General features: G+C 35.6%; 1 protein-coding gene across 2 annotated transcripts in view; it reads right to left on the bottom strand.

The window, feature by feature from the left end:
• Nucleotides 1-23507, bottom strand: part of gammaCOP (coat protein (coatomer) gamma) — a 406638-nt gene that overhangs the window by 107286 nt on the left and 275845 nt on the right. For both annotated transcript variants that reach the window (XM_090390747.1, XM_090390756.1), the window contains exon 16: nucleotides 12067-12195. In XM_090390747.1, coding sequence (XP_090246873.1) covers nucleotides 12067-12195 — 129 coding nt within the window. The remainder of the gene's footprint in view (nucleotides 1-12066; nucleotides 12196-23507) is intronic.

The following is a 23507-nucleotide window of genomic DNA, read 5'->3' as shown; positions in this document are numbered from 1 at the left end:
AACTCTAGAACAAAAAAAGGTTCAATTACTACTAGGTTCATGGAGTAATGTTATTCTTTCCTGACATGGACAATTGCATGTTAAAAGAAGAGATGTAAACAAAGTAAAACAAAATCTCAGTTTTATTGTCTTTTAAAAGTTGCAAACAAACAAACAAAAATCTTCTGGTCTGTGGTGTTTTTTTTGCAGGAGAATATATTTCTATATAAATATACAGGGGTTGCAGTATATTGTTCATCACTTTTGCATTCACTTAGAAAAAAGGCTAGTGCCTTTTGAATATGCAATTTCCCTAATTATACAAATATCTGAATACATTTGGCATGGTTAGCTAAGTGGATAGCATTTCTGCTCTCCAATCAATAGGTCAGGGGGTTCGAATTCCATTGGAGACATGGATGTTTGTTAACTGGTGGTAGATGAACTTCTTGAAGAGCCTCAGCTCAGGTAGTAATGGTGCCCTTTAGTTGAAAGGCCTGAGCTCAAATTCTGTCTCAAACATGAAGGATCTTTATAAGGATCCATGTAATTCACCTTCAAGTGAAGGTGAATTACACCATGCTGTCACTACTTATTTCATATAGCAACTTTTCAGTGCAATTCCACCAGACATCTGAAATTTCTTTATCTTCATTTTTCATGTCACCTTTTATTATCTCCAATTTATTTTACATCACTCTTGTGTACTCCATTATGGTGTAGAACCACGTCTTCTATATCTACCTCTTATTTTCCAGATTTCATCCAATAAAATTTTTGCACCTTGTTGTTTGATTAATCAATGATGTAAATTGGATCCAAGATTGTTTTTGATTCTGACATCTCACATAAGATGCTTTGGCCTGCGCATGCTTAGAAACTATCAAGTTTGATGTGATTAAGTATCTACGAAATAAATCCCATACTTCGTCTTGATGATTTTTGGCTGCTTGGTACTCTGGGTTCTACAAAGCATTGGATATCAAGATGATATTTTCGGAATTATCATTGCTTCACTGATAGGTGCTTAGATGACTGCTTCAGCATTAAATTTTGCAAGATGGGAAAAAATATTCCAGTCAACCTAGTCCATTTTCCACACAGGCATCAGGAAAACATCTGTGTAGGATAGCATTGCTCTTGTGAACACAAAGTGCAAATATCAGGAAAATGATCATTTACATATATGTTCTTTTCAATATCCCACAGAAGCAGTGGAAATATGGCAGGGAAGCAGCTTGTAAGATCTATTGAAGAATACAAAGGGATTAGAATAGGCATAAGATACAGACTCAGTTATTAAGAAGGGAGAGGTCATGACTGTCAGTATTTGCTCAATGATACCTTGGCACTAACCTACAGTGTTGTGTCCATTAAAGTCACCTATGAGAAGTATGGGCTGAAGCAGTAGCAATATAAGATTATCAGGTTCAACCTAAAAAGGTGGCACACCATTTGGCAGCTCCTATAGGAGGAGATGACCTTGCTAATGCTTTTGCCTCGTATCTCCACTTGGACCTGGCTCCCACTGAAGAGACCTCAATAAAGGTCGAAACTAGTCTGGGTAGTGGCCCTTCCCTTAATGCATAACATACATATCCGCAAGGAGATGTGTTTTGCATTATGGGAGATACTGACATAGGAGTGTTGGTAGCTTGCTCCACCTTTGCAAGGAGTTGCCTGGCATTGTACCACTTTACCCCAGTCCTGAAGACACTTTCAGGCACAAACTTTGTTTGCATACACTTGGATAAAGGATTAAACTAAATTTATATAGTCTGACCAAGTGAAGAATAAACTTTCAGCATCTTTCTCTAAATCCAGAGTAATTTAATAAAAAGGTGGAACACCATTTGGCAGCTCCTATAGGAGGAGATGACCTTGCCAATACTTCTGCCTCGTATCTCCACTTGGGCCTGGCTCCCACTGAAGAGACCTCAATAAAGGTCGAAACTAGTCTGGGTAGTGGCCCTTCCCTTAATGCATAACATTATTCATATCTGCAAGGAGATGTGTTTTGCATTATGGGAGATACTGAGATAGGAGAGTTGGTAGCTTGCTCCACCTTTGCAAAGCAGTTGCTCGGGGTTGTACCATTTTACCCCAGTCCTGAAGATACTTTCAGGCACAAACTTTGTTTGCATACACTTGGATAAAGGATTAAACTAAATATATTATTTATCAAGTTCCATCTCATTTAACTTGTAACCCGATGGTAAAAATATTGAAAAAGAAATAATAAAAATATACAGTAAAAGAAATCTCACAGACAGGCAAATCATTACTACTTCTAGAGCAATATTAAGTTGGACATGATGAAAATGAGTATGACTGTCCACAGGATAGTTACTCCATCACGAGCAGGACCATCTCCAGTTCTGTCTTTGCAAACAATAGTGAAATTTCTTGAAGTGGGATGCTCACTGGATTTTAAATGTTTCCTACAGACAGTAACAGAAAGCTTGGGTTTCTGCAGCAAAATCTTGATATCACTGATATTCTGATGAAACCCACAAGATACCCTGCTTTTATACTTGTCTGATTTCAGGGAGCTTGAGGACTTACCTTTGTCAGTTTTATATTTATTAACTGATTTTGGGAAGTATGGACAGCCATGTACACCTCTTCTTCTGGAAAAATATTCAATACATCATTTGATGTATGAGGGTGGTCTGAAAAGTTCTCGGCCTTGACCATAGATGGCAACACTATCAGCATGATTTTTTTTTCTAAGTTGGTACATCTGTTATAAGCACCCATGTGAAATTGCAAGTCATTCTATCAAGTAGTTTGGTTTATACAGCTGTCTAAAGCAAAAGTGTTGTCTACATCCCTTGAAATGGATAAAATTGAGTATCATGCAGTTATAAAATTCTTTGTAAAGGAAGGTTTAACACCAAAAGAAATTCATTCAAAGTTCATAAAAGTTTATGGGCACTCTTCCCCTTCGCTTCGACAATTAAGAAATGGGCTGCCGAGTTTAAACATGGCCGTACCAGCTTTGAAGATGATCCATGTGAAGGACATCCAAAAAGTGTAACAACACCAGAAATCATTGATCTAGTGCACGATATGGTATTGGATGACCTGCGAATCAAAGTGCGTGAAATTGTGGAGCCTACAGGCATTTCAAAAGAACGTGCAGGATATATTTTGCATAAAGAATTGCAAATGAAAAAGCTTTATGCAAGATGGGTGCCGCACTTGCAAGAAAATCTCTGAACAGTGCTTGGAGCATTTTAACAAGAATAAAATTGATTTTGTGCATCGCTTTATTACTATGGATGAGACTTGGATTCACCATTACACACCAGAATCCAAACAGCAGTCAAAACAGTGGACAGAAACCGGTTGTTCAGTGCCAAAGAAGACAAAGTCAATTCCATCAGCAGCAAAGGTCATGGCATCAGTGTTTTGGGATGCTAAAGGCATTTTTTTTTTATTTATTAAAAGGCATTTATTATCTTGAAAAGGGTAAAACAATAACCAGGAAATATTATTCCAATCTTTTAACCAGACTAGACGAAAATATTTGTGAGAAACGACCCGGTTTGCAGAAGAAAAAAACCCATCTTTCATCAGGACAATGCACTTGCCCACAAAAGTGTTTTGGCAATGGGAAAATTAAGGGATCTGCACTATGAATTGTTGGACCATCCACCCTATTCCCCAAATTTGGCTCCCTGTGATTTCTATCTCTTCCCAAAGCTAAAATTCTTCCTCGCTGGTCAGCATTTTTCTTCAAATCAAGAGGTAATTGCAGCTGTACAGGGGTATTTTGCAGATCTTACTGAGAACCACTACCGGGACGGGATAATGGTGCTGGAGCACCGCTGGAATAAATGTATTAGTCTTAAGGCAGGTTATCTTGAAAAAAATAATTTTGAAATTATAAATTCTTTTTTTTTTTTCATTTTAGGCCGAGAACTTTTCAGACTACCCTCGTATTAGGATCACTTGGTAAGTTTAATGTACTTTCAATGGATACTGAAATATCTGTGTTTTATGAGGGGATCTCTGGTGGTTTTTATCTTTAAGTGATATTCTTGCCATAGTTTATTTTGAAAAGTGGGTTCTCATCAAAGGGAACCATTTTTGGAATTGTTTCGGGAGTGAGGCCATACATTGTGCAATTGATGCACTCAACAGAGAAGCTCTCATGATCATAAAGTAGACGATGGAATAAACACATGAGTTTGAGTTGCTGTGGATATTTTCTTAACTGCCACTTTCTCAGCATAAAGCAATCTCATCTCAGGACAGGTGTGGTTGTGGCTAGTCATTCTGGTATGTTATATTATTATTATTATTTTTTCCATCTTTCCACTTCTGACATTCATGAGAGTAAGTTGGATGATCTTCTTGATGGCTGACAGATTTGGCTTTCTTCGCAGAGCAAGATTTGTTATTAATGCTCATTACTGCGACATCAGACACACTTGGTAGAGCCACAACAGTCAGTTTGGGCATGTCCATATTTCTGATGTTTAAAGCATCCTAGTGGATTAGGGATGTACAGTCGAACAGTACAGTTGGAATACTCTGCTTTTACAGATGCTGGAAGCTTAGGTTTATCATAAGTAAGGATGATGTTTCCTGGTTGGAACCAGGTGACCATCCCTACATATCAGGATGCACCTCATACCTGTTCAGTCCCTGATCTTTAAGCTCTGAATATATCTTCTCATTTGGAACATCAAGGTGATCTCATTCTGATATCCCCTACTCTATAAGCATTCAGTGTTTAATGAGATGTTACTGTGATTGGTATTCCACTCACTGACATTGCTCTCAGTAGTTTTTAAGAATGTTGCTGACATGATTCCACAAGGATGTCGCCGAAACAGTTTCTTAACTATTTTGAAAGAACTTGCATCCTTCTAAACCTTTTTAAATAAAGAAGTGTGGCATTTTCCCTTTTGGCTTTTCACCTCTTTCATGATGAGAAATATTTATACTAGTATCACATGTCTTTTGTTTCTTTCTTCTGTTATCCAATGATATCTGCAGTATCAGTACTTGGTTGGGACCTTGTTAGTTCTCTTCCCCCCCCCCAAACATCAGAGAATGAATTCATGCTTGAGGGTTTTTAGTTTTGTACCAGAGCTCCTCACCTACCACGGAGCCAGAATGGAAAGCCAGGGGCTATCCTAATTGCTACACCAGCAGCAACAAGCCTTGAGTCTTGACCCTGGAGATTGGAGTGAGAGTCTTATTGCAACAAATTTACCAAGAAAACCCACTAACCAACTAATTCTGGCAGGCCATTCAAGACTACCATCTAGCCGAAGCAGTGGCCAAAGTAGTGGTCACTGCTTCGGCTATATGGTGGTCCTGGCCATCTAGCCAAAGCAGTGCAAGACTACTAGGATCCCAGTGATGATGGTCTGGAAAAAGAATGGTGTGGAGTATCTGATGAGTTTTCATTCAGATACACTTTTTTTTTTTAGTGACTCATTATTAAATAGTCCTAAATAAAAAGAACTGGAAGGAAATAAGGTTTAATCAAACACAAATGAGGTAGATTCCAAAAGTTTCTGGCCTGAAATACAGAATTTGCACAAATTTTAAAATGCTTTGTGTGACAGACGGCACCATATCTATGGGGAGCTTAGTGTACCAGTTTCAAATCTCTACCTGCATCATTCAGTTGGAGGCACTCATTTGACAAACATGTGGCATGCTAAGGCTGTAATGTTAAAAACAGAGTACCGTGATAAAGTTTTTCACCAAAGAAGAGCTTTCTCCAAGTGCTATCAAACAGTGACTGGATGGTGTTTATGGGGAAGTTTCTCCTTCATATTCCACCATGAAGAAATGGGCTAAACAGCTTTGCCCAGGAAAAGAGAGAGCACTGAAGATGATCCTCATGATGGTCGGCCAGTGGAAGTGATGACTGGGGAAATTGCCTCTCTTGTTGAGGAGGAACTGTTCAATGATAGCTGGATGAAGCTGAAAGAAATCTCAGCAAGGTCAGGGCTTTCTATAACAACTATCTTTCACATTGTTCACAAGAAGCTTCACATGACCAAGTCAGTACAAGGTGGGTGCTCTGACTTCTCACTTCAATTTAGGAGCATCATGTGACCTGTTCCTGAAAGTTTTTAGTTTTTGCCAGGAGAATCACAGAGAAGTGCTGGAATCCATTGTCACCAGGATGAAACCATGGAGTGGTGCAAACCAGGTGAGGCACAGCCGAGAAAAGCCAAAGTCACTCAGTCCACCAAGAAGATCATGGCAACGATCCAGGGAATCCTCTTGATTGACTTCAAGGAAAGGAATACCACAATGAATGTAGAATATTATGTTTCACTCCTGCACAAACTGCATGACGCCATAAAAGGAGAAGAGCTGAGGAATGCTAAGTTATTGTGTTTGCCTACTTCATAACAATGATCTAGTACATATGGCTGTTGTTGTTGTAGAGGCTGCAGTGAAGGACTGTGGCTTCCAGAAGATTGAACACCCACCCTACAGCTCAGATCTAGCACCCAGTAACTAGTACCTCTTCTTGAAACCGATGAAAGATCTTTGAGGAAAAAAATTTGCAGATGACAAGATTGAAAAAAACTTGAAAAAAGTTTTCTGCCTGGTATGATGTGGTATCATACCAGGCAGAAAACCTTTTCAAGTTTGCTTACTGAAGTGGCCTTCAGTAAGTAAACCTGAAAAAGTTCTACGTTTGGTCTTTAGAAGAAGGTTTTGGGACTATATAAAAAAAAAATAGTCTGGAAAATATAAAAATACAAATATATATATATATATAAAATTAATAAATTAGAAAAATATCCCTTCCCACTCATTACAATCTGTCATGAGTGGGAATCACAAAAAATATAAAAATCTCATGAGATTTCATTGCTACCCAATTAATGTTCAGATAATTAAATTCATCTGTGATGAATGCTCATTTTATACCCATCATGTTTATTTGGTAATGCATTTCATCATGACCAGCTACGGATTAGATCATTTTAGACTTCACATACACAAGATGGCTTCAAATTCAAAATATACTGGGCATTTTGATCACCATACTGAAAATACATTTACCAAATATAAATTTAAAACCACCAGCTTGACTTTCTGATTACATATTTGACATTATGCCACTAGAAACTGAACTAGATGCAGGTATGCAATGTTTTTAGAAATTTTAGATATTAATAAAAAGGTATAGATTCTATAATGCAGCCCAAAGGTATACTTTTGAAAATATCTACTTTTAAATTTATTGATCAGTACTAATTTGACATAAGTAAAATAATGCAGGAACTAAAATTTAATGTACAAATTCCCTTTAAAGCTTTGAAGGGATTAAGAAATTCTTCGGATGGGGGGGGGGGGGGAATGCTGTTCATGAGAACTATATTATTGATGCTAAATAAATTGCAGTTTCTTGACATCGATAACTTCTCCAGTATAAAATATAAGAAAAAAAAAAGAGGGCAATGCATTCTGACTGCAAATCTTACTAAGATCTCATTTATGATCAAAAACTAAATTTCAAAATCAATCCCCCCCCCCACCCCAATATTAAAAACAAAATATCTTTAAAAGAAAGGTGTACAATACAGTCATCCCTCAACTTACGTCCTTTGGAAGATACATCCATGATCCCATAATGGAATAAATCACATTTTCAACTATACTGTCGAACAAGATGCAAACAAGGGTAAAGTAAAAAGGTTTTTATTTAGCAACAATGCATCATGCACAATGGTAAACACATTCAGCGGCAACATCCTTCGACAGTCGGCACTTGGCTTCAACAGTTCCTCTGTTGATTTTGTGTTTGAAAAATGTTATTTGTGTATTTATCGTTAAATATTTCACAGTATTTTGTGCAACATGGCCCTACATCCCAATTAAAAAACCTAGTGAAGAATCACAGAAAAAGAGATGAGCGAGTGATCTTGAAACAATGTTGCTAGTTCAACGATAGTGACGAAGCTACGACAAGGTCCTATCAGTGATTGGAAAAGCTACTTGCATCGTGCATAGAGGACCTGAACCAAAAGCGCATACCTCCTAGCACTATGACCATAACTGCTAAGGCACTAAGTCTCTTCAACATGTTGAAGGAGAAAGCAAGACCAGATTATGACTACGAGTTCAACCTTTCTTCCAGTCGGTTCATGAGATTCAAGCGTTTTGCACTGCATAATGTGAAAATGTATGGTGAATATGCAAGTTCCGATGAGAAAGATACCAAGGTGTTTGGGGAGAAATTGGATAAAATTATTACAGAGGAAAATTATATGCCACACCAAATATTCAATATAGATGAGACCTCCTTGTTTTGGGAAAAAATGCTCGAGTGGACAATTCATCCACAAAAAGCTAAATTCTATGCATGGTTTAAAAGCTCTTGAAGACCATGTTACGATTCTGTTAGGGGGTAATGTGGCTGGATATAAACTGAAACCATTTGTGATATAGCACAGGCAGTGGTGAGCTATGGAAATTTTAACAAAGGGCTCACATCGTCGAGCAAAAAAACTTATTTCACACATAAAAATTCCAATCAAAAAGCATGAGAGGTAAAGGCTATCATTTTTAAACAAATATTTCATGATCTAAACATGAAATATTTGCACGCAATCAACTGTATTAATTTATCTTATATAAGAAAAACATTTTTTAATTTTTTAATTTTGGTTCAAAATACAATAAGAATGAAATCTTTTATAATCTTTTATAAAAGATTTGATTAAGTTACTGGTTTTACCATACAATTGGCTACCAGAAGGGAGAAGGGTAAAGATAGCGAATGCTCTTATTTTATTTTCAATCTTGGACACATTCATTATAGAGAAGTTGAAACAATAAATCTAAATAATCTATACGCTGCCGAATAGACTAATTTTTTCAGGTTAACGTATGAGTTTGTAGCTTAATATGTTTCAAAAAAATTTTTTTTTTTTTTTTTTTTTTTTTTTTTGAAAAAATAAAAACGTAAACAAGAAAAACAAGGGACTCGCAAATTAGAGAAAAATTTAACAAAGGGCCCCTGCGAGCCCCTTATAGCTCACCACTGGGCACAGGTGAGAATCCATGAGCCTTCAAAAACATTAGGAAGCATTCTCTTCCAGTTCATTAGTGGAGATATGTTGTGGATGTCTCAAAAATTGTTTGCGGATGCCTTAATCAACTGTTATGCAAGTGAAATAGAAAGCTATTGTGTGAAAGAAAATGTAGAATTTAAAATTTTATTAATTCTAGATAATACTCCAAGTCATCCGTCTTATATCGACGATCTTCACCAAGTTTAAGGTCATGTTTCTCCCTCCAAACACTACTTCATTGATCCAACCGATAGATGAGATTTCTAGTAGTGTTTAAGGCTTATTATCTACGGAGAACTTTTTCACAAGCCATTTCTGCTATTGAAGGGAACGACCAGACTCTCATGCAGTTCTGGAAAGCATTCAATATTTATCATGCTATTACAAATATTGCTGTAGTTTGGGACGAAGTGATCTCTCAATGTATCGGTGGCATATGGAAAAAGATATTAAAAAGATTTGTGCACAATTTCAGAAATTTTGAAAAAAATGAGGACCTTTGTAAATTGAGTGAAGAAATAGTGGGCCTAGCAAACAATCCGAATCTGGAAGCGATGATGATGACGACACAGTTCAACTCATAGAAATCCCACAAAGAATTGGTCGAACTGGAGGAACAACATATTGCAGAAGAGGAAGAACAAGAAAAGGAAGAGGGAAAAATAGAGCCACAGCCTGGTCCTTCACATAGGGAGGGTAATGAAGATGTGATTGTGGAGGAAGATTTCGGTGATTATTCTCCTGTTATAGTGGCAGTAACACACAGTACAGTTTTATAATAAGGTTTAAAAATTAAAATGACAGTATACTTATTACTGTTAAGTCCCTAACCACTATAACTCTGTTGATTTAATGTATCGACGTACATCCTTCCTGATGAAGCAGAACCTGGATGTAAGTTGAGGGATGACTTACTAAAAGAATATCATTGCCTTTTCAGTGTTCTAGATGTCATCTAAATTATGATGAACTGCAAACCTAAAGTTCTTTTCTAACATTTAGTATGACTTCACTGAAGTAGTACACTATATTTTCAGCAATAATTTACTGAAACAACAAATACTTTTCGTAGTTTTTCAGATATACTTCGCCAATATTGGTCACCAGTAGAAACTGTACCTTCTCAAAATTAAAATTTATTAAAAACCACTTTAGGTTTACATTATCAAAAGTGGCTGTCAAATCTAGAAACTATTTCTATAGAAAATAAGATAATGGAGGAACAAAAATTCTTAATCCACCCATGGTTATGAATGTACTCTAGGTTTACAAAAACCTTTTGTGGATTTAGTGCCACATAAAAAAAAAAGTACTGACAGTGTCAAAGAATTTCTCAGTTCTGGGCATATCATTTTCTTCATCTTTCCTCAGTTCCATCCATGGCATTGCTGATTCCACATTTCTTGAAAGACTTCAGAACCACCTCTTGCTTGACTCCACTCCATTCCATGAGTTTAGGACTCATTTGCATACCTTGGTAATGGTTGGTATTTTCACTCTTCCTGTCAGTGTTGAGTTATTACCTGCTTTTTGCATCCATTTATTCCATTTATTCTTTCATCAGAGCTTTGAAGGGCTTGTTGATAGATATATCTAGTGGCTGTAGCTGACCAGTAAGTTCACCAGGAATAACTGCTACTGTGTTTGCAAATCCACTAAAACCCTTTTTGTCTTATCTGTTAAATGTGCTTGGAACTGAACAAACACAAGTAAAGCTGGCCTCTTTGAGAGCCCTCCAGGACTTCTGGATCAAATCTTTGTAAACCAAATAGCTATGATCTCTTCATTCATCCAGCCATTCTCACGAACTTGGACAAGAAAGCCTGGTGGTATGCTCTCTTTAGGATATGTTATTCTCTTAATAAATGAGCATAGGAGGCATCTTGGTACCATCTGCACAGCATGAAAGGACAGCAGTATAGTGTGTATTTTCATGACCACTTGTTTTTCCCTCTTTCATATCAACAGTTCTGTTGGAAGGCAAATCAAACTTGAGAGGCACCTCATCCATGTTTGCAATCTGACTTGGTTCAAAAGCATATTTTTTCTGAAGTTTTATGACATAGGAGTAAAACTGTTGGATTTTATCCTCATAAGCTGGTGGAATTTTCTGGACTAATTTGGTTAGTGTTCTCATGGCTAACATCTCTCCTCATGAAGTTGAAGCACCATTTTGCCTCATATTGAATAAGCTTGGTTAACACACATATGTTCCGCTCTGGCACTACTCCATAATCCAAGTCTTAAGCCTCTGCTCCAAGTTTGGCCATTTTGCTGGTTTTCCTCTTAAGGCTCTCTTCTTTTTTTGGCATCTTGAGTAGTTTTTCTTTCTGTTTTCTCCACTGTCTAATCATACATTCAGTGGGAGGAGGTCCAAACTGTCTCTCTGAAGCATTATTTCCATGTTCTTTTACATAACTGATGACTTTTAACTTGAATTTTGAAGAATATGCAATCGTTTTTTATTTTCGGACATTTTTATGAGCTAGTGCTAAAAATATTGTTAATGCAGTAACTTACCCCACCAATGAGTTGCAAACATATGAATGATTTCAGAGTTCTGATTGGTTTATTCAGAATTGGACGTTAATGATGTCATTCGACAGAGTAAAACAAAAGCTAGTGATTGGCAGAAGCCTGTTCGCGGCGACAAGGTAATGGCAGTTTTGCCACAGCAACCGTAGGCCTCTCAACTGGTTATCCCCCGTGTATAAGCCCCCAATTTTTGTTCTCAAAATTTTAGAAAACAGTATCATCTTATACACAGAAAAATATGGTATTTTAAAACAAATTATATCCTAGGGACTCTGAACTCATAATTATTGTGAATAAAAATTTGAATTTTCTACTCTTTTGGTTCAATAATTTAATCTGCATAATTTATACAGAATGAATATGTTTGTTAATTTTTATTACTGAGAAATAATACAGTAACTTAAAAAAAATTACTTAAGGAGAGGATGCCTTTTTCTAATTTGCACAAAGGCAATGTATAGTAATGACAATGATTAACACTTACCTGGTTTCTTCATTTCTGCAGGCGGAGTAGAAGATATTGGTATAGTCTTTGGATCAAAAGGGGTTTCCGATGGTTCAAGTGTATAATGATGAAGGGCTTTCTCTAAAGCAACAATGGAGACATTGATTCCTGCCAAGAGTAAATAAGTACCTGTGAACAATCTTTCATACACAGAAAGCAATAACTGAATGTGTTGAAATATGCAGTGTGTCCATTAAGTAATGAGACAACAATTATAATAACAAAGAACTATATTTGAAATTGTCAATTATATAGATTCAAAATAATCTCCCTACAACTCCACACAATGTTTACATGTCATACAGGTGTTTGAAGGCATGGTGTAAGTACTGAATGGGAATGCTCAGCATCTAGCTGCACTGCATTAGATGTCCTCAATGTCACTGAAGCACTCCCCTTTCAAGGCACACTTCATCTTTGGGAAGAGGTAAAAGTCTGAAGGAGCCAAATCTGCGGAATGGGAGGGGATATTCGATCACACAGATTGACTTCAAAGCCAGTGAACTGGCATGTTATCATTCAACAGAAACCAAATGTTGATGTGGAACAGTTCTTTACTGACACATTGCATGCAGGAGTACCGACATTGCATTACTCCTAAATAATACTGCCTGTTCACTGTGGTGTCCTCAGGAACAAATTCGTGGTGGATAATTCCAGCAGCATCGAAAAAAAAAAAAAAAACAACGACCATTGTCTTGACGCATGATTTTTCCAACCTGACTTTCTTTTGCCAAGGAGAAGACGTTCCACATCATTCCCGGATCAAACTGAAAACACCAACTTTTGTCACTGGTGACAATTCTTTGCAATACATCACAAACTTGATCAAATGCATGGATGAAATTTTGACAATATGACCCTGTGCTCTCTCTCTCTCTCCCGATTTGTGTGTCAATATGTGTGGCACAAACCTCAAACAAATCTTCCTCTTGTGCAAATCTCTTTCTAAGATTAATCTGGCCATTTCCTTACTGACACCAAGCTGTACAGCGAGTAGCCTAGTGGTTATTCGCCTATCATAGGCAACAATTTCTATAGCTTTCACCACATTTTTATTTGTCCGTACAGAAACTGGCCATCCACAGCACGGTTCATCCTCGATGAAATCCCTCCCCTCTTGAAAATCAGCAAATCACCTGTGCAAGCAGACAGTCATTGCAGTAAATTTTTTTCAACTCTTGCTATACTTTTGTAGCAATTGATCCTAATTTACACTAAAATTTTATCACAGCTCTTTGCTCCATGATGTAACTTCTGACAAGCTCCACTCACACACTCTTCAATGGCTGCCACAAGAATTGCACCTGCGATTACAACATTCTAGCGGTTAAAACTAGAAACACATTTGTTACTTTTATTCAAAGGGTTGTTCTGTAAACAATAAATCTCATTACTTAACAGGCACATTGTATAGATAGGTAATAGTAGTGTCTGTGATAATTAAGACAGATTTATTCCATTTCTTAATTAGTTACATTTATAGTTAAGGATGAAGTACTGGTCATTCTCACGGATATTCAAAGAAGATTCTTTAAAATTTAACTAATTACAGTATATCTCAAAATTTAAATAATTAAATATAATTAATTCTTTATAATTATGTTAATCATAATTATATTAAAATATTGAATTATTTAAATATACACAAATAAAAATTTTAACACTACTTAATTTTAAAATCAGTGAATAGAAATGGTGGCATGCAGCTTGTTTTAAATGTAATGTCTGTTCTCTCCCCTTCCCCTTCAATGCATATAATTTATTAGCATAAAATTTAATAGCTGCTGTCTGGAATTACAACTGAAGCAGCTAAAGCTATGAGCACAATGGATTATGTCTCTTAATACGCTAACCAGTCGGCCAGCTGGCTGAGTATTTAAAATAATAGTTCACAGCATTATATTTCTGCCCTCCAAAATGCAACATCTTGCACTAATTGATATTAAAACTACAACACCACTCTTTTGTCCAAGTAAAAAGTCTATTCAAATCTTCCTGAAGAGAATTAACATCAGAAATGCTACTTATAATTCTTTTCAACTTTGCATCATCAGCAGCAAATAACCGAAGATCTCCAGTCAGTTTGCATGATATATTTTTTTTAAAAAAAAGTTAAACAGCAGGGGGCGCCAAGAATAGAATCCTGGGGCATGCCACTGGTTACCCTCCTTTTTTGAGACATTGCTCCATCATACACAAGCTGTTGGTGTTCAGAGAGCCAATCTCTGATCCATCTAAAGCATGCCATGTGAAAATATGACCAGAGTAAGTTCTTTTATATTATGAAAGATGAAGATATCTTCTAAGTAGGGTATAGAGTTTGTGATCTAACCAAGAACCCTATATGTCATGGTGTGTGTGTGTGTGTGTGAGAGAGAGAGAGAGAGAGAGAAAAACGATAAGCTAAGCAAAACTTGTTTTCTCTGTTGTGAGCAATGTCTACTGGATGTATTTTCTGTCTAATCTCAAAACTTCTTAAAGTCTGACATATATATATATGAAAGGCTACATATAAACAGGAAATTCTAAACTCCAGGGTGTTTGTAGAGGGGAGGGGGTGATGATAATTAGGAGAGCAGATTGTATATTAAGAACAGGTTAAACCACCCTCACATAATGAGGTTTTAGGATACTAGCAATCTTGCTAGAAAATCTACTAATGTTAGGAATGGAAACTAAATCTCTGTAGTGAATATCAGGATTTTGATGTGGAGCAAGAAAGGAGAAAAGCAATTTTTATACAAGTTTTGTGAATATACATTTGCAAATTAGCTGCTGGAATAGAATTTACACTTTTTCATTAATTTTCTTCTCATTTTGCTTCCACTTATGCGTCCTTAGATTATGATCCTACTTGGACCAATGAACTCTCATGTAACATAAAATCTCATGGGTCAACTGATTTAGCACTTTGAGCCCTATTGATGTAAATATACATCAATCACGCGTGAACAAGAATCCCATCGATGTATAATTACATCACTGAATTAAAAATTCCAAAAATAATAATATATACTTGAAATTTATTATTACACTGTACTGTAGTTAAAGTTGAACCTTCAGCTTCATTATCCATGAGGATGGTTACCTTTTATCAATAAAAAAGGGAATTTATATTAGTATATCGTAACACCTGCCCATTGGCTACATCATGTACGATCGCACGTGTTCGTGTTTATAATAAATCGTGCCATCATAACTCTGGTCTAAACAACATAAGGGATTCACGACTCTCTTCTTGTGACCTGCGAGATCAGCTTGAATTTCTCTGTCACCATGGACAGACCAGGACCAGTAGTGCCCAAAGCAGGGGTGTAAAACTGCTCGAGTGAACAGGAATTAGAACAAATGTTCGAGGAATTACTCAATAATGAAGGATCTGAATTAGATGATTGGGAAGACAGTGATCCAGAACAAGAGGAAGCAGATCTCCCCACATGTGTGAGCTCCGAGTCAAGAGACAGTGATGCAGAACTTCGAATGAGGGGTGACCAAATTCGAGGCCGTCCAGTGAGTCGTGTTCGCGATCGCACGTGAGATCGTAACGTACGAGTATCAGTGAGAAGTGGCAATTGGCAACCAAATGATAAGCAGTTGAACTGAAAAAATGAGGGTACTATGCAAGACATACCTTTATCATCAGTATACCTGATGTATCTCATGCATCCAACATCAATGAAAATTTATCCCCTTTTCAAGTTTTTGAAATATTCATAAATAGCAATGTTATATCTGATATGAAAACTGAAACCAACAGTATGCTGAACAACAACTTCGAAAAAAGATGACAGCAAATCTTTAGTTTTTTTTTTTTTGGGGGGGGGGGGGGGGAGAGTTATGTTAACAATATTTTCATCATATGGAAAAATGGTGTTACTCATTTAAACAATTTTCTTACCTCAATCAACTTATTCCACGAAAAAATCAAATTCACTTTAGAACTAGCAAGTGAAGTAGAACTACCTTTAGTAGATGTTTGAATCCCTACAAATATTGATAATGTTTCATGCCATGCTCAATGCAGCCTGCAAACCAACCCACATCTGTCTTTATCTATATTTGTCTCCACTGCACTATACTTCACAAAATTGGGCAACATTCAAATGCTTAAAAAAGGGTTGCTATCATCTTAAGAAATGAGGAAAAAATTAATGAACTACAAATTCTACTGCAGCAACTAATTTGCAATGGGTATTCAAAAAAATTCGAAATTTGATGCTCACATCTACACATCATGACTGGAACAAAAGCTCTATGCCATACTTAGAAGACATCTCTCATAAGATAAAAGAATCATGGTCATCTTTTCACATGGCATGCATAATAATAACCAAGGAATGATCCTTTGTAACATATGAAAATCTTTCACCAGTTTCTTTCGGATGCCAGATTTCAACTTTTCAGCAAACCAACCACAAACAACAGCTGACTCGTGCCACCTCCCATGCTTCTAAGTGTAAAATACTAAAAACTTTGCTTAGTTGTATTTTACTTTACAGTTGCCTACTTTATATTTATTTTTTCTGTATTAACTTAGAAAAAGTCACAAGAATTTTAGTGGTGAAACTAGTAGGTTAATGTATTTACTGAAATTACTGTAGTTACAACCAACAATAACTAATTTTCTCTAGTTTAAGAATTTAGGATGTCAAAGCTTTTTTTTTTTTTCTTCCCCTAGCATAGGAATAAGAAGAATTCTCCCTCTGCACTGGTAGCTTTAAATCATGATTTGTAGGTGCCTAATATCAACAGATACTTGTTTGGTATGGGTTGATATGAGTTGCACAGCTTCCTGGACGTCTGTGCATGTATGCACTCAGGGAAAACAAACAGTAATGTGTGAAATAAATTTTAAGAAAAGGAGAACAGTTTTATTATACAGTTATAGTTCAATAAAGAAACAGATGATAAGTTCTTGATATTTGCTTAAAAAAAATGAAATAAATGCAAAACTTGGAGTCTCTGCTACCATTAAGAAATAGATAAATGTTTTAAAATACTTGATTAATTACTGGATGAACACCCTGCTTAAAAAACATTCAAGAAACAATTCATGTTTACAAACACTGCTGCAACCTACAATGTAGGTTGCAGCAGTGTATAATTGTAGGCTGTAATAAATTACAACCTACAATTCATTTTATAATGAATTGTAGTGCACACAACATTAACAAAAGTTAATGTTGTGCATATTCACATATACGATACTAATTTTTATTACCCCTAAATGAAAACAAATATAAAATTTCTAAAAGTGGAAAAAAAAACATCGAGTGATACTGACAAACTAAAATGGAAACAGTTATATAATAATGGAGAATTAATCTGAATATTCCATTAAGAAAAGTTTGCATGCTGAACTACAAAGCAAGATATTCTTGTGGGCTGTCTTTAGCTTGCAGAGCTAAAAACTGGCTCTTCAAGCTAAAGACAACCCACAAGAATTCTATCGATATGCTGCAAGTAAAAGAAAGAATGAATATGAAAGAATAACTCTTCTGAATGCAGATGGTGTGAGAGTGACAGATGCAAAGAGGTTGTTGTTCAACTGAGTGCCTATTTTGCAACATTGAGTTTACTGCTACCTCTTCACTGAATGAAGAAACACAGGTGTATGAAGAGGAGATATTAGAACTGTTGGACAAACTGAATAACACTTCAGCAATAAGGACTGATTGGTAATCAACACGGGAGTTAAAAGAGTAAAAGGAATATCCAGTTCAGCTGAACTGCCTATTCCTTTGACCAGGCTATATAATTTGAGTCTCAAAGCAGGGAAGATTCTGTAGGAATGGAAAGAATGTATGGTAATCCCATTGCACAAGAGTGGTGCAAAGACTGATTTATACAACTATCAACCAATCTGTATCTCAGGAGGTGGTAAAGATTTTGGAAAATTTGGTTAGTACTCACATTCATTCTCTGTCAAAGGGTTGACAAAGAATCTCTGCTTTGTAACAAACATCATGGGTTTACTAAGGGAAAGTCATGTTTTTAGCAACCTGTTCATATTTTAAAATGATGTCACCACTGAGTTAGACAAGGGGAATGGATATACCATAATACTTTTGGATTTTACTAAGGCTTTTGGCAGAATATAGCAGGGTTTCTCAAATTGTGTTCCGCGAGAAGTTCTGAAATTTGTCACTTTAGTTTTCTAAGCATTTTTCATGAATAAATATTTTATAGTAAAAATATTCCGAGGAGGATGATATTCGTGATGTCGAAAAGCTCAGACCCAGAACACCTAATAACATCTGTGTATCGTTAATTTTCACACATTGAAAGCCTTTCAACATTTGGGAGAGGGAATGCTGCTGTTTATGACGGGTCATAAAAATTGCCTGTAAGCCCATTACAACAATTGGTGTCATATCTTCTGTTCTCAAAACTGAAGGAAATGACATCTGTGTTGCAAATGTCAGTGACCAAGCAGCATATTTTTAAACATGGAAGTATTCATGAATTATTGGTAATTTTCACACATTGAAATCTTTCAACAATCGGGAAAGAAAATACCGCCATTTATGACAGATCATAAAAATTGCCTGCAAGCTGATTACAACAATGGGTGGCGTGTTCTCAAAACTGAATGAAATAACATCTGCATTGCAAATATCAGTGACCAATCAGCAAATTTTTCCACAAGATCAAGGTAGTCTGTATCCGGTTCTCAAATCTATTACAACTGAATAATTTCTTCGCAAGTTCGTATTGCAGTGTGTAAGTGCTTGTTCTGAAACTTTGGTATTGAGAAATCTCTTATTGAAGGTGTTTGTGACAGAATAGATAGTGAGTCATCCACCTGAAGCCTACAAAGATCTCCAGGATGTACAAAAGGAGAGGGAAAACTACCAGCACACAGGAGAAAAAGTCTGCATTCACTCGTAAGTACTTATAATATTATAAATATATTTCGTGATCAGAATGGGAAATGTAAATGAAAATCAGCACAAATTAATTTAATGATGTTTGCCTGAATAAACTACAACATCTCATTAGTCCAGTGATTGATAACTAATTTAAATGTAATTTATATTTGTCAACATGCCACACCGTATACATAAGTGTACTAATACTCTTTTATGATTATGCCATAATTAATTATTAATACTTATGTTAATGTATGAACTTCAAAAAAATTTGGAAAGGTATTTACGAACGAATAAATTTGTTGGGACTGGGCCCTCGGAAAAAAAAAATCAGCTAAAGCCTTTTTATTCCCGTACATAGGGAGAAGGCGAGGCGACTTTAAAAAAAAAAAAAAAAAAAAAAAAAAAAAAATTCTTACTCTTTTAACTAATTTTATAATTAATATCTGATTTATTTTGAACTGTTTAATTTTTGTTACGGAACATTTTATCAAATCATTCTTATTGCAATTGCTTTTACATTATTTGATACGGTTTAGTACTTTTCTTACAAGTATTGTTACAATTCATATTTACTTTTGTGTGTTGCAGTCTTTTTTCACTATTTTGCATTATTCATTTACTTTTATATTATTTGACATTTCTTATTTATAATCTTATTGTTTTTCATACTAAAGTTACCTTTACAACAAAATTCTATTTGTTTTTATTATAGCTCTGACAAATATTGGAATTTGAATATTATTGAAAAAATACCCATGGATTCTTGTTTAAAGACAGAAACTTTAACACAAGGAGGAGCAAGTACTTCTGCTGACACATCTACTCATATGATTGGAGAAGATATGGAATTGCAAACTGTGGTTTCTTCAAAAGCTAATATTAAAGAACAAGAGTCGTCTAAGAACAGACCAAAGTGGAAGTACCATGAAAGTTATTTAAATTATGGATTTACGTGTATTGGCAATACACATGCTCCTGATGTTTTATGTAATAAAATACTAGTAAACAGTTCTTTGGCTCCAGCTAAATTTCATAGGCACTTCGAAACGAAACACACTGATTACAAAGGAAAATATATACATTTTTTTAAGAGACGACGTGACTCGCTAGAAAAATCTGAACTTCAAATGGCTACAATTACTACAACTGAAAATGCAACAAATGCATCTTTTCGTGTGAGTTACCGCATTGCACTTCATGGTGAAGCTCATACAATTGGTGAGACGCTCATTAAGCCTCGTGTGAAAGACATTGTATCATACATGTTAAACGAGCAGGTTGCTAAAAAAAAATAGATGCAGAACAATTATCAAATGATACTGTTTCACGCCACATCAAAGATCTTTCTGCTGACATAGAAAAAGAGCTAATTCATCGACTTAGACTGCAGTGAATATTCACTGCAAATGGATGAATCTACACATGTCGCAAGACTCTCTGTATTACTAGTGTTTGCTCGTTACATATTTGATAAAAGTATTGAAAAAGATTTACTCATGTTCGAATATCATCAAGAAAAAACTACCGGAGAAGATATATTCAACTGTATTAATAATTATATTGCAAAACAGGAAATTGGTTGGGAGAAATATTGATATTTTTACAGATGGTGCTCAAGCAATGGTAGGAAAGAGGAAGGGAGTTGTAACACGTATCCTGCAAGTAGCTACAAGAGCCACCAAAAAGCATTGTGTTTTGCATAGACAAGCACTAGTAACAAAAAGAATTCGTACATATTTAAAAACTATTTTGGATGAAGCCGAAAAAATGATCAACTGTGTAAAATCTCGACCACTTCAATCCAGATTATTTAAAATTTTGTGCGATGAAATGGGTAGTGCACATGACACACTTTTATTACATATCGAAGTGAGATGGTTATCCAGAGGAAAAGCATATTGAGGCTTTTTGAACTTTGTGGTGCGTTAATGGTCTTCTTGATGTCATATAATTTAGGACAAAATTTTATTGAATTATTAAGAAATTTTTCATGGTTGATGAGTCTTGCGTATCTGGCAGATATTTTTACAAAGTGCAATGAAATTAACTTATCATTACAAGGAAAGAATATTACAATTTTTAATACAAGAGATAAAATTGCATCTTTTGATAGGAAGTTGCAATGCTGGATTTCTACAGTTGAACAGAATAATTTTGATTGTTTTCCCACCTTGCATGAATTTTTGACTGAAATAAATTCTAAAGTAAATGAAGAAGTATCTAACGTAATTTTAGAACACTTGCATGACTTACAATCAACCCTTTTGCAATATTTTCCAAAATCCAGTGAGGACAATTCCTGGGTTCTGAATCCACTTACAGTGACAGCTAAACTAAGCCAGAAGGCTTCAGTGCAAGTGACTATGAAAATCTAATTGATTTAGTTAGTGACTCTGATTTAAAACAAAAATACAAGGAACTGCCAATAAATGATTTCTGGACAAGTGTGTCAAAACTAGCTATTTTTGTTTTACTTCCTTTTACAATGACATTTATGCGAGGCAGGATTTTCATATTATGCTGCAACCAAATCAAAGTCCAGGAACAGATTCGATGCTACACCAAATATGAGAATTCAACTTTCTAATATCGCACCTGATATCAAAAGAATTTGTAATTCAAAGACCCAAAAACATCGGAGTCATTAAGAACTTAATTTGCAATATACTTTTACTATTTTTATGTGTTTTGTTTTTGCTAATTAACATTTGACAATAAATGATTGTTTATTCTTAATGCTTAGATTTACTCATTTATTTTATTTATATTTACCTAACCTGCAAAACCAGCACACAGGAGAAAAAGTCTGCATTCACTAAATTTTTGGTGATCAGAATGGGATATGTCAATGAAAATCAGCACAAATCAATTTAAAGTTGGTTTAATTCATGTTTAAGTAATTAACAATTAATTATCAATCATTAATAATTAATTACCAATCATTAATAATTAATGATTAATTATTAATTAACAATAAAATAAGCTAAATTACCAATTAATTATTAACTAATACATTACAAACTAATCAAGGTGTTCCGTGAACATTTCAGGATTTGTGAAGTGTTCCGTCGTAGAAAAAGTTTGAGAAACCCTGGAATATAGCATGGAAGACTGTTGCATAAATTGAAGAATATGAGATTAGATTATAAACTCTTGGCATGGATAAGAGGATGGCTGAAAGACATATCAAAAAGTTGTATATGGGGGATGTGATTCTGCAAGATTCAAGATAAGAAGTGTGCCTAAGGGATGGATCCTTGGTCCATTGTTATTCAATCTGTACAATAATCATATGGGGAAGGATTTGACATGCAACATATAGCTATTTGCTGATGATGCAAAGATAGGTAGGCTAATCAGGAATGCTGCTGATATGCAGTACAGTAGTACTCACTTATCCACAGGGATACATTCCAAGACCCTCCCCGTGGTTAGTGCTGAACCATATATATGGTGCCTATGGCACCCAATCCCCCGAGTTCCGGGCGCTAGGCCGGTTCTTTATGAACCTCACTTTAATTATTCAAAATCACGAAATGAAAATAAAATATTTACTATATAATCAGTCATGACACGCATGTTATGCTATTTTCAGTAATGAATACTAACATGTACTGTTCTAATGGTCGACAATCAGTTTGATTGTGGTAATCCTGAAACGATAAAATTGTTGTCTCATGAAGGCAAACACATTGTTGAACGTTTCAAAACAATGAAGACATGACATAAAAATGTGACAAATTTCCCGTATTATTTTACAGCCAGGTAGGAAACTCGGAGATTGAAATCCATCGAATTCTAAGAGTTTCATGCTGAAGAATATTGGCGAGTCCAAGCGTAAGTCATCACTTGGGTAGTATAACACTAAGGCAACTCGTGTCAAAGGTGGAGCAAGCTCCGTCACTATCCTTAATATTTTCTCATAACGTAAAACGCAGCTCCTAGGAGATGTATTACTGTTTTACATTATGAGGGGAGGTCACTACCAAGATCGGTTTCGACCTTTATTGAGGTCTCATCAGTGAGTAGGTAGACCTGGAATATCAAGGTTTAAGTGAACCGAACTTACATATACCACTACTAACAAATTCCAAGACAGGTGTACCCATATATTATTATTACTGATATAAAGAGCCAAGAGGCTATTTTTCCGGCGACATAAATTAAGTTAAGGGGATAATAACTCCTGTATTATTTTACAGCTGGATACGAAACTCGGAGATCGAAATCTAAGAGTTTCATGCCGAAGAACTATCGGCGAGTCCAAGCATACGTTATCATCATAAGTAGCAGTATATGTAAGTTCGGTTCACTTAAACCTTGATATTCCAGGTCTGCCTACTCACTGATGAGACCTCAATAAAGGTTGAAACCGGTCTGGGTAGTAACCTCTCCATATAATGTAAAACAGTAATACATCTCCTAGGAGCTGTGTTTTACATTATGAGAAAATATTAAGGATGGTGACAGAGCTTGCTCCACCTTTGACGGGAGTTGCCTTAGTGTTGTACTACCCACGTGATGACTTAGTACTACCCACGT

This window comes from Typopeltis vanoorti, chromosome 1 (genome assembly GCF_054136105.1).
Source record: "Typopeltis vanoorti isolate ZY-2024b chromosome 1, IOZ_Tvanoo_1.0, whole genome shotgun sequence".
NCBI classification, from domain to species: Eukaryota; Metazoa; Arthropoda; class Arachnida; order Uropygi; family Thelyphonidae; genus Typopeltis; species Typopeltis vanoorti.
The sequence above is the reverse complement of the archived record's forward strand: the minus strand, read 5'-3'. Positions and strand labels throughout refer to the sequence as shown.